General features: G+C 35.9%; 1 protein-coding gene and 1 pseudogene across 1 annotated transcript; both read left to right on the forward strand.

Annotated features, from left to right (window-relative positions):
• The first annotated feature begins 297 nt into the window (after nt 1-297).
• Nucleotides 298-1,898, forward strand: LOC149498070 (putative 2-oxoglutarate-dependent dioxygenase AOP1). Its single transcript, XM_089718266.1, has 3 exons — nt 298-728; nt 807-1,134; nt 1,452-1,898. The coding sequence occupies exons 1-3, from the start codon at nt 352-354 to the stop codon at nt 1,692-1,694; spliced, it is 948 nt and encodes a 315-aa protein (XP_089574392.1). The 5' UTR covers nt 298-351; the 3' UTR covers nt 1,695-1,898.
• Nucleotides 1,899-9,521: 7,623 nt separating this feature from the next.
• LOC105634743 (3,9-dihydroxypterocarpan 6A-monooxygenase-like) lies at nt 9,522-19,538 on the forward strand (annotated as a pseudogene).
• The last annotated feature ends 272 nt before the right edge of the window (nt 19,539-19,810 follow it).

A 19,810-nucleotide genomic window follows, 5' to 3' on the forward strand; every position in this document is an offset into this window, starting at 1 on the left:
ACATAATCAATAATTACTTAACTGCTATCAACCATCAGACACCTGGTATGAACTATTAAGCCAAACGAGCCCTAAATGGAAAACTGTGGCTTGGCTCACGGCAAGCTTCATATTCATGTGTGGCTTGCTTCTCTAGGGAACCGTAAGGTAATTGTTTGGCTCGATCCGTATTAATAGGAAGTTTATTTTTATTTATTCCAAGTCCTTGGATTCTTAATTATTTCATATTATTTAATTTAAGGTTTAGTCTATAAATACTAAGACTACAAAGAGCTTTGAGAATCACAAAAAGTGGGGTTTTCCTCTATTTTGTTCTATCCTTCATCATAATATAATTTTATAATTTTATCTATGGGTTCTTTGTCCAACTCCAAGCTTCCTGTGATAGACTTCTCAAGTGAAAACTTGGAGGCTGCAGGAACAAGTGGTTGGGTGAGCAAATGCAAGGATGTTTTGAAAGCACTAGAGGAGTATGGATGCTTCGTAGCTGTTTATGATAAAGTTCCCCTTCAACTACATGCAGACTTGTTTAACGTACTACAAGAATTGTTTGACCTTCCTCTTGAGACCAAAAGGAAAAATGTTTCTGATGTACCTTTCACTGGGTTTATCGAACATGTACCCCACCGATCTTTCATTGAATCCATGGCAATCACTCGTACAGAAACTCTTGAAGGAATTCAAGATTTCACAAAAACCATGTGGCCTAATGGCAACAATAATTTCTGGTGAGATTTTTTTAATTTATAGCTAGCTTCGGTTCTAATTTTTTTCAAAATTTAATTATTTTCTTTTTTATTTGATAGCAAAATTGTTCATTCATACACAAAGACAGTGGAAGAGCTACATAAAATGGTGGTGAAGATGATCTTCGATGGTTATGGGATGGAGAAGTACTATGAGTCCCATATGGAATCGACCACTTACTTTTCGCGATTTTTGAACTATATAGTTCCTCAAGAAAATGAAAATGAAACCAAACAGGGATTGCACCCCCATATGGACAAAAGTTTCCTTACCATACTTCATCAGAATGATGTTAGTGGTTTGCAAATTAAACCAAAGAATGGAGAGTGGCTTGATGTTCACTTAGCTTCTTCAGATTTTTTAGTCTTGGCAGGCGAAGGAATCATGGTAAGGGACTAAAGGTTCAGTAACTATCGAACTATATTTGCTATTAATAAATTTCATCATAATTCTATAGGCCATTTAATAAATTTGATAAAAGACAATATTTAGTATTCAAGAACGATTTAATATGGATTGTTTAATTTCAAATGGATATTAACATAAGGGTATATTAGAAAAAAAATAAAGCAAAAATTATAATTTAATAATATTAACTAAATTTTCTTAATTTATATGCAAATGAAATCAGGATAAAAATTATTGGACGGAATGAGTATTATATAAATCAATTAGTTGTGATGAGTGTTTGAATTTGATGATAGGGGTGGAGCAATGATAGGATTGATGGTTGTGATCATCGAGTGACAATAAAAAGTAAGGAGAAAAGATTCTCAGTTGGCCTATTCTCATTTGACAAAGGAATAATGCAAGTGCCAAAAGAATTTGTTGATGATGATCATCCTTTAATGTATAAACCCTTCGATCACATTGGTCTGCTTCATTTCTTTGGTACCCCTGAAGGTTACAAGCAGCACCATTCTTTGAAAGCATATACCGGCCTTTGAGCTCCTTTCGCACACACACCTATCCATAAGCTGCGTTGGTCTTTGAATAAATATGGAATTGGTGTTTTTTATATTGTTTATACTCGTTTTAGATATTCGTAGTTTAAAATAGTTAAGTTAAAATAAGATATTAGCCGAGCACACATGTATGTATCCATAAGGTGTGTTGGTCTCTGAATAAATATGGAATTAATGTTTGTTTAATGGGTTACACTGTTTGTACTCGTTTTATGTACTACTTTAAAATAATTAAGTTATTAAGATAATACAAGTTGAGTTATTGACATAAAACTTCTAATTAACAATAAATTACTTTTCTATGAATTGTGTTTATATGTGATTGTGAATATAATCACTGCAATCATACAAAATCAATAGAATCTGATACAAAGATTAATGGGACAATAAATACAGGTTGAATTAAAATAATTATATAGATTAAAATAGATTAAGTTAAAATAAACAAACACACTAAGACATAGCTTAGTGGTAAGTGCATATACTACCTGACAATCGATAAAGATTCGAATCTCCTTCCCCAGTACTAAAAAAAAAAAAAACATAATAATAATATATAATTATAAAAATGAAGGATGGATCTCATTCATAAACAATAAAGAAATTTCGAAATTTGAAGAAAATAAAAAATAATCATAAAAGACTTACATTTTCAACTTTGCAAGTTAGCTTGCTTGCAAGTAATTATGGTATAAGTTTATGTATAAGATATTAAACTAAAATTATGATAATCCATGATAATCTATTTCAAGATTTTCTTTGAACATATAGTTGAATTAACCACACACACACACACACACACATATATATATATATATATACATAGGAGGTTCAATGGACTATATATGAGTTACGTCCTATAATATCTTATAGATTCACTAAATTTGTGAAAACACTTATGGTCGAGAACACTCAAACTCGAGACCTCTCACTTTTCACGTAAGTGAGAAAACCAACAAGAATATCCTATAATATTTAACAGTTTAATCTTCATATTTTATTATTTAGTCCATTATATTTTCATTTAATGGCAGAAATAAGACTTTTTTTTGTTAAATTTTCAATAGTCCAATAACTTTTTTTTTTTTCTGTCTAACTTGTCTTTCAACTTCTAATTTTGAATTAATTAAGTCCAAATACATCCTATGACTCAAATTTGAAAGCAAATTCACCAAAAACAAATATAATTATATAATCAAGTAATAATTAAATATAACATACAATTATAATAGCCAATTTTCAATTTAAGGTTTTTAATTTTAATTCATCTACAATTAGGTAGAAAAAGTTTTAAAAATAAAAATTCGTGATATTTACAATATACATACAAACATGTAGTCCTCACTTAGAGTTAAATAGATTATCTGTAACAAAAAAATTAATGAAAGAAATAGCTGGAACCTAGAGTTTATATTCTACTCATAACTTGCAATTTAATGTGCATAAGAGACATTTTCTGTATAATAGAAATTGTCTATATATATATATATATAGATTAACTAAATTACTTGTGACAAAAAAAAATTAACAAAAGAAAGAGATTGATACCTAGAGATAATATTCTATACTCATAGCTTGCAATATAATATGCATAACGAACATATTTTATGTGCAATAAAAATTTGTCTAATAACCAATACATGCATGTAGCAATCAATTAGAGTCAACAAAAATTATTCGTAATAGAAAATCAACGAAAGAAACAAGTTGATACCTAGAGTTTATATTAATTTGCATAAGAGACATATATGTACAACACAATACAAAATGTACAACACAAATTGTCACAACTAATATAATATGCATAAGAGACATATATGTACAATACAAATTGTTTAAAGCTAACCTCTCTCTCTCTCTATATATATATACCCACACACTTAGAGTCAATACTTAGAATTTACATAGTCACAACTTGCAATATAATATGCATAGGAGACATATATTTTATGTACAATAGAAAGTGTCTAAACCTAACCAATATATATAAACATATGTAGCATTCATTTAGAGTAAACTAAATTATTTGTTTCAGAAAATTAACAAAAGAAATTGCTTGATACCTGCAGTTTATATATTCTACTCACAACTAATGGAAAATTATATAATACAATCGTGATTCTATGTAGATGTCGTACATGGAGTGACAAACCAATGGTGGATTGACAAATGTAATCATTATTATTAATTTGCTTTTCAGTAAATCATTTTCTTTGAAATGCCCCTCCGCCGTTTCTTGCAGAGCATCAAGGAACAAGGAACATTTCTAGTAATAAACTGTTGGGATTATAACTTATCCCAAGTACGGCCTGTGGAAAAATACTCCAATAATTACGTATTGGATATTGACGATCGAATCCACCAGAAATAATAATCTCGGTAAAAAATTAAATAATTACCATAAATGCCAGATGAAAAATAAGAACACCGAGATTTACGGGGTTCACCCTTCAACTGTTATGAGCTACGTCCACAGGACAAAAACTCCAAATTATTCTTCCACTAAAAAATAGTAGGTACAAAAAGAGATTACAAAAATAGTGGCACTCTAAGTGTTTCCCAAAATTACAATCCTCACTATTTTCTCTCTTTCCCAATTTTAGGACTCATTTTCTAAAATTTTCTACACTTAACTATGTATATTGCTTCTATGTTTTTGTACGTTTAAGTTGAAGAAAACTTCTCCTATTTATAGCAGAAGTGGATGCGTTAATCAATGCGTCTGCACAATTAACGCATCCATTTTCATTTTTGTAGGTGAGCTTTCTTTGAATTTTTAAACAACACGTGTTTTTCTCCTTTTATTTTTTTTTCATTCAAACGCGTGTGGATCCCACATGTTTGAATCTCCTTCTCCTTTTTTTTCCTTTGCCCAACAAACAAAAAACGTGTTTATTTTCTTTTTCTTTTTCAGATGTGTGTGGGTCCCATATGTTGGAGGGACCCCATAATAATTCCCCCCCCTCCCGACTACATGGTGGGACTCTCCATTCCTGCTGCTTTGACACACAGTTCGATTTCTCCTTCGGAACGACCTTTGTTAATATATCCGCAGCATTTCTGTCTGTGTGGATTTTCCGCAACTGGAACTGCTTCTCTTCAATGGCAAGTCTAAGTCAATGATATCTTACATCAATGTGTTTCGTTCGTGCATGATATATAGTATTTTTGCTCAAGTCTAACGCACTTTGACTATCACAATAAACTATATATTCGTCCTGTTGCACACCCAATTCTTGAAAGAATTGCTTTAACCAAAGCATTTCCTTTCCTGCTTCCGTTGCTGCAACATACTCTGCTTTAGTCGTCGATAACGAAACACATTTTTGTAATCTTAACTGCCATGAAATAGCTCCCCCTGAGAATGTAAATAGGTATCCTGATGTAAACTTTCTTTCATCAAGATCACCGGCCATATCTGCATCTGTGTAACCAACAAGTGCAGTCTTTTCACCTCCAAAAGTTAAACATAACTTTGAAGTTCCTCTCAGGTATCTGAAGATCCACTTCATTGCTTCCCAATGTGTCTTCTGAGGATTTGACAGAAATCGGCTCACAACGCCAACTGCATGAGCGATATCTGGTCTTGTACACACCATTGCGTACATCAAACTTCTGACCACTGAAGAATATGAAACATTTGACATATCTCCTTTTTCTTTCTCTGTTGATGGGTAGGATTTCTTACTCAACTTGAAGCGAGCTGCAAGCGGAGTGCTAACTGGTTTAGCATTCTTCATATTGAACCTCTCTAGAACTCGTTCAATATATTTTTCCTACGATAACCATAACTTGCATGACTTTCTGTCTCGGATAATTTCCATTCCGAGAATTCGCCTTGCCGATCCCAAATCCTTCATGTCAAATGCTTTTGACAAATCACTCTTTAACCTGCTAATCATGTGTGCATCTGGTCCAACGATTAGCATATCATCAACATATAAGAGAAGGATGATAAATTTACCATCAGAAATTTTTGAACATATACACAAGGATCTGCATCTGTCCTTTTGTATCCTTGATTCACCATGAAAGAATCAAACTTTTATACCATTGTCGCGGCGCTTGTTTCAACCCGTACAAGCTCTTCTTCAAGCGACAAACCATGTCCTCTTTTCCCTTGACTTGAAAACCTTCTGGTTGTTTCATATAGATTTCTTCCTTTAGATCTCCATGCAAGAATGCGGTCTTTACATCAAGCTGCTGCAACTCAAGATTCAAATTGGCTACAAGACCTAGCACAACTCGAATAGAACTCATTTTCACAACTGGTGAAAAAATCTCATCAAAGTCAATACCTTTCTTTTGAGCAAAGCCTTTGATGACCAATCGAGCTTTGTATCTCACTAGGTTACCATCATCTTTCTTCAGTTTGTACACCCATTTGTTCTTGAGTGTTCTCTTCCCTTTTGGGAGTTTCACCAGCTCATACGTGTCATTCTTTTTCAAAGAATTCATCTCCTCTTGCATGACCTTTGTCTAGCAATCTTTATCTTTGCAAGATTGCACATCTTAGAAGCTCTCTGGCTCCCCCTCATCAGTAATCAAAATGTAATCAGAACTAGGGTACCTTGTAGATGGTTGGCGTTCTCTGGTTGACCTTCTTAACTGAGGTTTAACTCCTTCTAGTGGAATGAGGTTCTTTGGCTCCCCCTGCTCAACACCCTCTGTATCACTGTTATCATCTACAATTGTCTCTTGATCCCCTACGACTGGCTCTTCTTCTTCTTCTCGTTCTGATTTTGGCATTCCTCCTCCTATGGCATCATATGTAGGAATGCTTCCTGGTGTAATATCAATAACACCATCACTTGTAGATTTTTCACAAGTTATATCTGCCACGATCTCATTCTCGTGGAATGCTACGTCTCGGCTCCGGAGAACTTTCTTTTTCACTGGGTCCCACAACCTGTAGCCAAATTCTTCATCTCCATAACCAACAAAAGTGCAAGGAACTGACTTGTCGTCAAGCTTTGATCTCTGCTCATTCGGAACATGCATAAATGCCTTGCAGCCAAATACCCTCAGGTGAGAGTATGAAATATTTCTACCTGTCCAGACCTTCTCCGGGATATCAAAATCCAATGGTGCTGAAGGTAGTCGGTTGATTAGGTAGACAGCAGTATTGACAGCTTCTCCCCAAAATGGCTTAGGTAAGTTGGCCATTTTGAGCATGGACCTGACTCTCTCAATAATGGTGCGATTCATCCGTTCAGCAATGCCGTTGTGTTGAGGCGTACCAGGAACTGTCTTTTCATGACTGATACCGTGCTGACTACAATAATCTCTAAACTCCTTAGAGATATACTTACCACCATTATCCGTGCGCAAACACTTCAATGCCACTCTAGTCTCCCTTTCCACCATCGCATGGAATTGCTGAAAGTGCTTGAATACTTGGTCTTTTGTGCGCAACAAATATATCCATGTTTTTTGCGAGAAATCATCAATGAAGGTAAGAAAATACCTACTTCCTCCAAGTGATTCTACTTCCATGGGACCACATACGTCAGAGTGTACCAACTCCAACTTGTTGTCTCTCCTTCTAGAGCTTTTCAAAAATGAGACCCGATGTTGCTTCCCAAATAAACAATAATCTCACAAGGGTTTATTTTACCTTTGGCTAATGGTATGAGGGACTTCCTAGCCAACATATTCAACCCTTTCTCACTAACGTGCGCCAGCCGCCTATGCCACAAATTTGGTGAAGCGTCATCTGCAACTGTATTTAGTTGACCCGCACATATTATTGCATGCGTCTTATACAGCGAACAACATAATTTTCCTCTTGCCACCACCAAAGACCCTCTGGTGAGTTTCTAATTACCGCCACCTGTATGATGGTGATAGCCTTCATTGTCCAGTACACTCACAGACAACAGGTTCAACCGAAGATCGGGAATATGTCTCACATTTTTAAGTGTTAATGTGCACCCGACACTTGTCTTTATGCAGATATCACCGATTCCCACCACTTGCGAGACACTATTATTTCCCATTCTAATAGTGCCAAAATCTCTTGCTTTATAAGTGGAAAAGTATTCCCTTTTTGGAACACAGTGGTATGAAGCACCGGAGTCTACTATCCACTCGGTATCTGCATCTCCAACATGACAGTAATCTGCATCATGAGTGACTAAAGTCACCTCACCATCTTCTCCTGAGACTGTAGCAGATGTATTTCTGTCATTCTCCTGTCTTCGGTCTGCATTATCCTGTTTGAGTAAACGACAATTTCTTTTGAGATGACCCTCTTTAGCACAATGATAACATTTTCTCATCTTTCTGGACTTGGATCTACCGCCTGACTTTACATGCCTTAGACCTCTACTCTTGCTCCGGCCCCTATTCTTTGTGACAAGGGCTTGTGAACTGGTACTGACAACATCTCTTCTTCGTAGTTCTTCATTAAGTAGTCTATTCTTTACCATAGACATCGTTACCACACCATTTGGAGCTGAGTTACTCAATGATACCACAAGAGTATCCCAGCTATCCGGTAGAGATCCCAACAGTAGGCATGCTTGCATCTCGTCTTCTAAGGACATACCGCTAACTGCTAACTCAGTTACGGGTCCTTCAAAATCGTTCAGGTGTTGTGTAATTGATCGTCCCTCTGACAGCTTCAAGTTCATGACTTTGCGCATCATGAAGACTTTTCCTTGAGCATTCGTAGCCTCGTACATATTCTCTAATTTCTTCCAGAGAACTTGGGGACCTTTTTCATTTCTCACATGGTTGTACAGGCTAGCATCTATCCATTGGCGTATTGTACCCAATGTTTGCTTTTTTAATTTCTCCCACTGCCTTTCTTTCATTTCTTCCGGCTTTGCACTGTCATCTTCAATTGGATCGTACAGATCTTTGCAATTGAGGTAGTCCTCCATTCTAGATTTCCACATTGAATAATTCGAATCCGTCAATTTGATCATTACCCCATCGTTAGCCATGTCGAATTCTGAATCTGATCATCGACAATTTGATCATTGCCCCGTCGTCAATTTGATCATTGCCACATTGAATAATTCACATGAATAGTAACTTTGTAGAAGCTAACAGAATTTACCAACCAAAGGCGTTGATACCAGTTTTTGGGCATCAGCTCTGATACCACTTGTTGGGATTATAACTTATCCTAAGTAGGGCCCGCGGAAAAATGCTCCAATAATTACGTATTGGATATTGACAATCGAATCCACCAGAAATAATAACCACGGTAAAAAATTAAATAATTACCATAAATGCCAGATGAAAAATACGAACACCGAGATTTACGTGGTTCACCCTTCAACTGTTATGGGCTATGTCCACGGGACAAAAACTCCGAATTATTCTTCCACTAAAAATTAGTAGGTACAAAAAAAGATTACAAAAATAGTGGTACTTTAAGTGTTTCCCAAAAAACACCCCAAAATTACAATCCTCACTATTTTCTCTCTTTCCCAATTTTAGGAACCCTTTCCTAAAATTTTCTGCACTTAACTATGTATATTGCTTCTATGTTTTTGTACGTTTAAGTTGAAGAAAACTTCTCCTATTTTTAACGCATCCATTTTTATTTTTGTAGGTGAGCTTTCTTTAAATTTTTAAACAACACGTGTTTTTCTCCTTTTATTTTTTCTCATTCAAACGTGTGTGGATCTCACATGCTTGAATCTCCTTCTCCTTTTTTTTCTCTTTGCCCAACAAACAAAAAACGTGTTTATTTTCTTTTTCTTTTTCAAATGTGTGTGGGTCCCACATGTTGGAGGGACCCCACAACATAAACAGCTCTCAGATACCTTGTCTTGTTCAATTAAATCCGGAAGATCCAAACATGGCTTATTTCCAAGAGTTCATAATGCTTTTTCTCATATGGCCAGCATCCGTGGTTGCAGTTAGAGCAATACTAAAAAAATTTCGAGCCACAAGCCATCTTCCACCGAGCCTACCAGCTCTACCAATCATTGGACATCTCCATCTCCATGCTTCAATGCCTCATCAAGCTCTTTACAAGCTTTCAACTCGCTATGGACCTTTAATTCACCTATTCCTTGGTTGTCCCTTGCGTTGTTGCTTCTTCCCCAGAGATGGCGAAAGCATTCCTTAAAACCCACGAAAATTGTTTCTTGGATCATCCAAAAATGGCTGCTGTAGATTACCTCACATGTGGCTCTGGTTTCGCCTTTGCTGCTTATGGACCTTACTGGAAGTTCATGAAGAAAATCTGCATGAAGGAGCTACTGGGAGGTCGAATGTTAGACCAGCTCCTCCCAGTCAGGCGCGAAGAGATAAGGCACTTTCTAAAGTTGATGCTAAAGAAAGCAAATTCGGGCGAGTCTGTTGATGTCGGACCACAGCTTCTGATGCTATCCAATAATGTAATATCAAGAATGACTATGAGCAAAAGGTGCTCAAATAATGAAGATGAAGCCAATGAGGTGAGAAAGTTGTTGCACGATGCTACAGAATTTTCAGGGAAATTTAATTTGTCAGACTTTATTTGGTTTTCCATTCAAAAAAGATTTGCACGGAATTGGAAGAAAGCTTAAGAAAGTTTGTGAAGATTTTGAGCACCAACTTGTATTTTTTTTTCTTAAAGAATCAAGAGCTATAATCCCCTTTTAACGTAATTTTTTTTTTTTTTTTTGTATTTTTCTACTAATTGTGCTTCCTATCCTAGATAACACTTATTGTTGTGATTGAGACAGCTTGCTATCCTAGATAAGACTTATTGTTGATATATATACAAATAGTGTACACTCAAACAATATAATAATAACATTGGGAAACAAAATGAGTAGATTCAACAGATATTTTCAATTTAGTTCAAATTAAAGAGTTTCATGAATGGAAAACCAAGACCCCTTAGAAAATAATAAAGTTAATTTTTTTATAAATAAAGTTAATTTAAATAAATCAATCAACTTTTATCTATTTTGCATGCTAAAATATTATTAAATTCTAATTAAATAGACTTCAAAATTAAATTAGTGCCCAAAATTTTTTTATTAGTCTAATAAAATCCAATAGATTTTTCTGCCTAATTGACAATGAACTCCTAACTTTACGTTAATTGAGCTTAACTATCTCAACAGTTGAAAGTAAATACAGACAAATTAATTTTCTACCAAAAAAAAAAAAAAAAGCGAAATACAAATTGAAGGCAAAATATCAACAAATAACATAACAATACATCTAATCCTACTAATCAAATTTAAATTTAACTTGCTGATAAAAAAAAAACTTTGAAACTTTTCATTTCAAGCATATTTGCTATCAATCTAATCATTTTACTCTATTTATATTTATTTTTTTTAAATAATTAATTTTTTTAAATGAGAAAGGTAGAATTGTTATGAACATATATAAGTTGTTTCACATAAATTTAGGCTTAATTAACTTAAAATTAAAAGTTTAAGAATCAATTAGACTTAAAAGAATCTATTATGGTTGGAGTAATTGAAAAAGTGTAAGGACCAATTCAATATTCTAACTTCTTCTAAAAATTATTTTTAATTATACTAAAAAAATTTGAAATGAATCAAATTATTCTAAACAGAGTGCTAATAACATTGTAACAAAATAATCTCCCTTTATTATTTTTTTTTTTTACAAAGAGATTATTTTCGTTTTGGGGGGGTTGTGGCTATTATTTTCTATGAAAAACTTAATCTTGACCTTGTAGAGATCATCCGCAGAATTCAAGTGTGTTTTACCATTTGAATACTTCTCATGGATAAAAGTCATATCGCTTTTGATATTGATTTCAATTACTTTCATAGCTATTTATTTTTAATTTTAAAAAAAAAATATATGTAACTTTAATATAGGAATCAACCAAGGCTCGAATTTTAGAAGTTTCCAAACACACTCCAGAAGAAAAAGAAAATATTTGAAAATGATGTTCTAACAAGTAAGTACAAAAGTAAAGCATATACCTATTTGCCAATTTCCCATCATCCCAACTCGATATAAAAGCATTTGCTATAACCTTCATTTCTAACAAACCAAAACCAAGTATTATCTATAGTCCTCTCTTGAATTATCCATGGCCCCGGGCGCTATGTCGTTTTATTATCCTCTCTTTCTTATTTGGTTCATCACTGCTTTTCTAGTTCACTTGTTCATCAAATCATTCAAACCTCCTACCCAAATCCACGCACCACCAAGCCCACCGGCTCTTCCACTTATCGGCCACCTCCACCTTATTGGCTCCGTCCTACCCAAATCTTTCCAAGAGCTAGCTGGCCGGTATGGTCCACTAATGGAGATTCGCTTAGGTGCATCAACTTGTGTTGTTGCCTCTAATGCTACAGCAGCTAAAGAAATATTCAAAACCCATGACCTAAATTTCTCTTCTAGACCTAAATTTGGCTCTCCTGAATATTTCATTTACAGAGGTTCAAGATTCGTCACTGCCCAATATGGCGATCAGTGGAGATTCATGAAAAAGTTAAGTATGACCAAACTCCTTTCTGTGCCTCAGCTTGATAAGTTCACTAACGTATGTGACGAAGAAAAAGTCAAACTTGTAGAACCAGTGCTGAGATTAGCGAAAGAAAGGAAAAGTATGCGATTTAAGTAAAGAATTTACTGCTTTAACGAATAATACTATTTGCAGAATGGCTATGATCACACGGTGCTCCGGCAGTAATAACGAGGCGGAGGAGATTGAAGAGTTGGTCAAGACTTGTTTAAAGCATACAGGGAACTTAAGTTTAGGTGATGTTTTATGTCTTCTAAAAAAAGAAAAAAAAATCCGATTTAGCTAACAGTGATTTTTAGATATTAATGTTTGCATGCCACCATGTTCAGAAATTGGCCCGTAAAGCTTATCACTTATGGCTTACAGAACTCTACCGACTTACTTTGGGTCCCACCTAATCCAAGTGTTGTTACTGTCTGTATTGATTACTCCAATGCTGTTCTTGGGACCACATAAAATTACTTGGTAATTTGCTTGGTAATACTAATCATTTCTCTTTGCTTTTTACTTTTTTAGTCAATCATTTGTTTTGGTCTTCTATAATGAAATAAAGCAAGAGGGACGTTCTTTTCATTTTCTATTTATTCTAAGCAGCTCTATTACTTACAGAGCTCCCCTCATATAAACAGTTCCTACAAACCTTCAATTAAATCACAAAGATTTAAACATCAAACATGGCTGATATTCAAGATTACATGTTTCATTTTCTCATATTTAAACATGTAAATTCAGAATGGAGAAAGAATCTTTTTTTATATTTGATTAATGCTTTTTCCACGGAAGTATCGTGACTATTAAATAGCCAATTACAAAGGATTACAGCAGCTACAAATTAAGAGGATTATATTCAAAAACAAATCAAAGGACTAGCAAGAATCAAGGAAATAACAAATTACAAAAACAGAAAAATATTTACAGCATTTGAACAAGTGTATGGTGATCACTGAGAGCTGACTAGTTCTCAAATATCTTAACAGCCCCTCTCAAGCTGAAGACAGTATAGACATAAGTCGAAGCTTGTCTCGATGATGTAGGAACAAAGGAGAACTCAACAGTTTTGTCATAATGTCTGCAATTTGATCCTGACCGGAAATAAACTTGACTTGAACCCGTTTCTGTTGAACCAGATCTCTGACAAAGTGAAAATCGAGTTCAATGTGCTTGGTTCGAGCATGAAATACCGGATTAGAAGTCAAGTAGATTGCACCAATGTTATCACACCATAGAGTTGCCGGCGAAACATGATATCCAAGTTCAGAAAATAAGGATAAAAGCCACATAATTTCAGAAGTGGCATGAGCAATGGAACGGTACTCGCTTTCAGTTGAAGAGCGAACAACAGTAGATTGCTTCTTCGAAGACCAGGAAATTAAATTAGTGCCCATGTAAATTGCATATCCAGAAGTGGATTTCCGGTCATCCGGGCAGCCAGCCCAATCGCATCGGTAAAACATTGTAGTGAAATTGGTGATGAGTCAGAAAAGAAAAGACCCATATTAGCAGTACCCTTGAGATAACGCAGCAAACGTTTAGCAGCAGCCCAATGAGGTTGAGTCGGCTGATGCATAAATTGAGCAAGCTTGTTGACTGTGAAGGAGATGTCGGGCCTAGTAAGAGTCACATATTGAAGGGAACCAATAAGTTGTCGAAACTTCTCTCCATCAACCATCAGTTCACCATCATGTTTCGATAATGATGAAGTAGAAGCCATAGGGGTCGAGGTAGCTTTGCTGTCAAACATATTAAACCTCTGCAGTAGATCATTTATATATTTTTGTTGTGACAACAAAATACTCGAAGACTTAGAAAGTACCTCAATGCTTAAGAAGTAGTGCAACCGACCAAGATCACGCACCGGGAAAGCAGATTGTAAAGCTTGCAAAAAAACTTCCAGTTTGCTAGAATCTGAACATGTAATTAAGATATCATCGACATATATCAGGATGAAGCATTGAGTATTACCCTCTTTGTAAATGAATAAGGACGTGTCAGCTTTGGAAGCCTGAAAACCAAGGTGTAACAGAAATGTACTTAACTGATGAAACCATGCTCTTGGTGCTTGCCGAAGGCCATATAGAGACTTTTGTAGTTTACAAACATAATCCGGATGAACCAAATCAACAAATTCGGGTGGCTGAGCCATGTATATGTCTTCGTCAAGATATCCATGCAAGAATGCATTGGATATATCAAGCTGTTTTATTGGCCATTTAGATATAGTAGCAAGGGAAAGAACAGTTCGTATTATTGTGGCTTTGACAACCGGACTAAACGTCTCATTATAATCAATTCCAGGTTGCTGCGAAAACCCCTTCACAACCAACCGAGCTTTGTAACGTTCAATGTCTCCATTAGCTTTTCATTTAATATGAAAGAGCCATTTATTGCCCACAATATTTATGTTTGGAGGGCGTGGTACCAACTGCCACGTCTTATTCTGCAAAAGGGCATTAATTTCACACTCCATTGCTTGTCTCCATTGAAGATGAGGTTGAGCTTGATTATAAGTTTGAGGTTCAGAAGATAAATAATCAGGCTTGCTCATAGAGATAAAGGCTTTTCGTTTCTGGTGAGTGGATTGCCGAAGCTGCATAGGGTGAGTTCTTATAGGTTGTGGTGGTGGAGCGAGTTGGGAAAAATGGGATGATATATCAACTACTAAATCAAGAGCAGGCTGGTTTGTAGGAGGCACATATGGTACGATTTGATTTGGTGGAGAGTGAGATGAAACTGAAGTTGCTTATTATTTGTGTGAGTTGGGGAGACATTAAAGAGAGGAGGGGTAGTGTTTGTGGTGGAATTGGACTGTGTAGAAGAAGATTGGTGAGATAAGGATGTACCTGAAAATCCACCTGCAGCATCCAAGTGTGGTGGTATCTGATTTGAGATAGATAACCAAGGTGTTTCATGTGGAGATGGACTGTTACCTGCAACTGAATTAAATCCAAGAAATTTTGTAGGGTCAAATTTAACATGACGAGCAAGGTAGACACGTTTTGACTTAGGATCCAAACAACGATGAGCATGATGAGAGGGACTTGTTCCTAAGTAGATACATGGAATGGACCTAAAAGCAAACTTATGGGTGGAGTATGGTCGAAGGAAAGGATAGACAGTACAACCAAAGGGTTGTTGAATAAGGTAATTTGGTGGTGAATTGTATAAACACACATAAGGACATTTATTTTGTAAAGTTGGAGAAGGCAAAATATTAATTGACTGGACACTATTTTCGGCAGCATTATTCCAAAATTTTAATGGTAATTTAGCATGAGCCAGTAAGGTAAGGGTAGTTTCGATAACATGACGTATTTTCCTTTCAGCAGTGCCATTTTGTTCATGGGTGTAAGGGCATGCGATTCTGTGAATTATCCCATTTTGTTGAAAATATCTATTTAATTTTTTATACTCCCCTCCCCAATCTGAATGAAAAGCTAAATTTTTGGAATTAAATTGACGTTCTATAAGGGACTGAAATTGCAAGAACATATTATATACATCACTCTTATTTTTCAGCAAATATAACCATGTAAATTGAGAAAAATCATCGATAAACAAAAGAACATACTTATGACCTAGGCTAGAAACAATAGGTGCAGGGCCCCAGACATCAGAGTGGATTATTTGAAAAGGAGCTGTGCTTTTATGTTCAATAGAAGCTAAAGGCATTCTAGATAATTTTCCTAAATTACAAGCAGAACAAGGAGTAAAATCAAAACTAGAACAAGGTAATTTGAAGTCTTTTATTATTTTGGAGATAGTCCTACGATGAGGATGACCCAAGGCAGAATGCCAATCAGAAAACGAAGGGACAATGGTCGTGAGAGCAGATTTGAGAGGTGATCTAAGGGAGTAGATACCATCTTCACTTGGGCCCTGCAGAAGAATTCTCCTGGTAATCTGATCCTTAACAAAGAAACAGTGAGGCCAAAATTCAAAAAAATAACAATTATCAGCGGTGAATTTTTGTACAGATAAAAGATTTTTGACAATTTTGGGAACACATAAAGTATCTTTTAAAAGAAGTGGACCGTTAGGAGAAGGGATAGTAATTGTACCAGCGTGTGAGATTGGTAATCCAACACCATTTCCAACATGAAGATTATCAGAACCTTGATACTCTGCAGGGGTGCTTAATGATTGAATGTCCGGGGTGACATGGTAATTAGCAGCAGTGTCAGGGTGCCAATTAATTTCTGAAAAGGAGGTATTGGAATAATTTGCTGAAGGTGGTGGTGGTTGTGGGTAGTACTTGATCATGGGGTAGTAGGGAGAAGGTGGTGGCGGATATGATGCAGGTGGTGGGCAGTTATATGAATAGTTGGCCATTGGTTGTTGACTGGTTCGATTTTGAATGGAGTTTTGATATTGCCGTTTATAACGGTGACGACATTTGTCTGTAGTGTGGTTTCTTAAGCCACATATTTGACAAGGGCCTTCGGATTTGGAATTAGAATTTGTTTGCCAATTGGAATTAGAATTTGGCAATGGGAGCAGAGGTGGGAGGGAGTTGTTGTTGAATTGGCGAGACACCATATTTGCTTGAGGTGGTTCATGACAGCTTTTTAGAAGGATTTCATGAGCAACAACCTGTCCATGAAGCTCATGGAATGGAATGGGGTCAGGACGAAGATTCAATGCAGTAATGATATTATGATACTCAAAGCCAATATTTCTATAGATGATGGCATTGAATTCAGCTGTTGAAAGGGGTCGGCCAGCAGCATGTAACTCATCTTTAAGTGCCTTGGCACGTTGGAGATAGGCAGAAATAGATAGGTCATTTTTCTTGAGCTCTTGTAGCTCAATGTGAATTTGAAGTTGTCGGTTTTGAGACAGAACCAAAGGCTTGTGCTAAAGCTTGCCAGACATCTTGAGAGGAACTTAACCCAACAATATATGGGAAGACTTCTTCAGAAAGAGAGGAGTGAAGCCAAGAGTGTAAGAGTTGATCTTGTTTGAACCAAGTTGTGTATTCCGGATTAGGAATATCAATAGCTGGGTTGGATGGAGATTTAATTGTTTTTGAGGGTGGAGAAGAGCCATCAATAAGATGGTTGAGATTATGATAGTTGAGAAGAGGTTGAAACTGAGTTTTCCATGATAGGTAGTTTGATGATTTTAATTTGACTGAGAACGAATGCTGTGCATTAGTGGGATTAGAAGAAATTTGATTTGATGAATCAACCATGGTGCTCTGATACCATGTAAATTCAGAATGGAGAAAGAATCTTTTTTTATATTTGATTAATGCTTTTTCCATGAAGTATCGTGACTATTAAATAGCCAATTACAAAGGATTACAGCAGCTACAACTTAGGAGGATTATATTCAAAAACAAATCACAGGACTAGCAGGAATAAAGGATATAACAAATTACAAAAACAAAAATATTTACAGCATTTGAACAAGTGTACGGTGATCACTGTGTGCTGACTAGTTCTCAAATATCTTAACAGTTACTGTTGTATTGATTACTCCAATGCTGTTCTTGGGACCACATAAAATTACTTGGTAATTTGCTTGGTAATACTAATCATTTCTTTGCTTTTTACTTTTTTACTCAATCATTTGTTTTTGTCTTCTATAATGAAATGAAGCAAGAGGGACGTTCTTTCCATTTTCTATTTATTCTAAGCAGCTCTATTACTTACAGAGCTCCCCTCATATGAACAGTTCCTACAAACCTTCAATTAAATCACAAAGATTCAAACATCAAACATGGCTGATATTCAAGATTACATGTTTCATTTTCTCATGTGGCTAGCATCTGTTATTGCAGTAAGAGCAATACTACAATAATTTCAAACCACCGGCCATCTTCCACCAAAACCACCAGCCCTACCAATCATTGGACACCTCCGTCTCCTTCCTCCATTACCTCATCAAGCTCTTCACAAGCTTTCAACTAGCTACGGATCATTAATTGACCTATCCCTTGGTTCTGTCCCTTGCATTGTTGTTTCCTCTCCAGAGATGGCAAAAGATTTCCTTATAACACACGAAATCTATTTCTTGGATCGTCCAAAAGTGGCTGCGGTGGATTACCTCACATATGGCTCAGCTGATTTCGCCTTCACTCCTTGTGGACCTCACTGGAAGTTCATGAAGAAAATTTGCATGACAGAACTTCTCGGAGGTCGAATGTTAGACCAGCTCTTACCAGTCAGGCGTGAAGAGATAGGACAGTTTTTGCTCACCATACTAACGAAAGCAAATGCAGGTGAATCTTTTGAAGTTGGACGACAGCTTCTAAGGCTAACCAATAATGTAATATCAAGAATGACTATGAGCGAGAGGTGTTCAGATAATGAAGATGAAGCCAATGAGGTCAGAGAGTTGGTGCGAGATGTTTTTGAGGTTGCAGGGAAATTCAATTTGTCAGACTATATTTAGTTTTGCAAGAATGTGGATTTGCAGGGATTTAGAAGAAGGGTAGAGAAAGTTCGTGAAAAGTTTAACAAAATGATGCAGAGGATCATAGCAGAACATGAAGAGGCAAGGAAGATAAAAAAGCAAAGAGGTGAAAGAGATTTAGTGAAAGATTTACTTGATATTTTACTTAACATATCAGAAGATGAGAACTCAGAAATGAAATTGACTAAATAAAAACATTAAGGCATTTATCCTGGTAATGTATCATTTCCTTAACTCATATCCTTGTAATAATAGCTAAAGTAACATTATGATCATTTGATGTCTCATATCAGCATTTTTACAGGATATATTTCTAGCTGGGACTGACACATCCGCCATTACGATAGAATGGGCATTAGCAGAGCTAATAATCACCCAGACATTATGAAGAAAGCAAAGGAAGAATTAGATTTTGTAGCAGGAAAGAGCAGACTAGTGGAAGATTCAAATATTACTAACCTCCCCTATCTCCAATCTATAGTGAAGGAAACATTAAGGATTCACCCACCAGGCCCATTAATTGTGAGAGAGTCAAGTAAAGATTGCACTGTCAATGGATATGAAATTCCTGCAAAAACTCGACTGTTTGTCAATGTATGGGCTCTTGGAAGGGATCCAAACTACTAGGGAAACCCACTTGAACTTTGCCCAGAAAGGTCTTTTGATACACAGGCAAATGGAAACAATCAGGTAGATGTCAGAGGGCAGTATTTCCATCTGTTGCCATTTGGAAGTGGAAGAAGAGCGTGCCCTGGAACTTCACTAGCACTTCAAGTGGTACAAACAACACTTGCTGCCATAATTTTCAATGGTTTAAATGGAAAGTTGATGGAGGGAATAGCACTGTTGAAATGGAAGAAGGACCTGGTATAACACTTCCAAGGGCTAATCCCTTAATTTGTGCTCTAGTGACTAGGCTAAACCCATTTCCATCATTCTAACAGGGAGTTACAAGGCACTAGTTAGACATGGCATGTACTAAAGATCACTGGGTTATTTTTAGAAAAAAAAAAAATCAAGTTTAATGCAGTTGTGCATGACATTCTAAAATCCAAAAGCCAAAATTAGTTTGTTTCTTCTTGTCCAATAAATGAGTTTATGATATACTTTCACAGTTTCACTTACTAGATTTAGCATAGCCATGGCATGGAGCAAATGAATTGTATGAAATTTTGTGAGATTTATTAGTATAAATTTAAATATATTTTAGTAT

This window comes from Jatropha curcas, chromosome 2 (assembly GCF_041381405.1).
Source record: "Jatropha curcas cultivar XTBG-Jc1 chromosome 2, XTBG_Jcur_1.0, whole genome shotgun sequence".
Classification (NCBI taxonomy): domain Eukaryota; kingdom Viridiplantae; phylum Streptophyta; class Magnoliopsida; order Malpighiales; family Euphorbiaceae; genus Jatropha; species Jatropha curcas.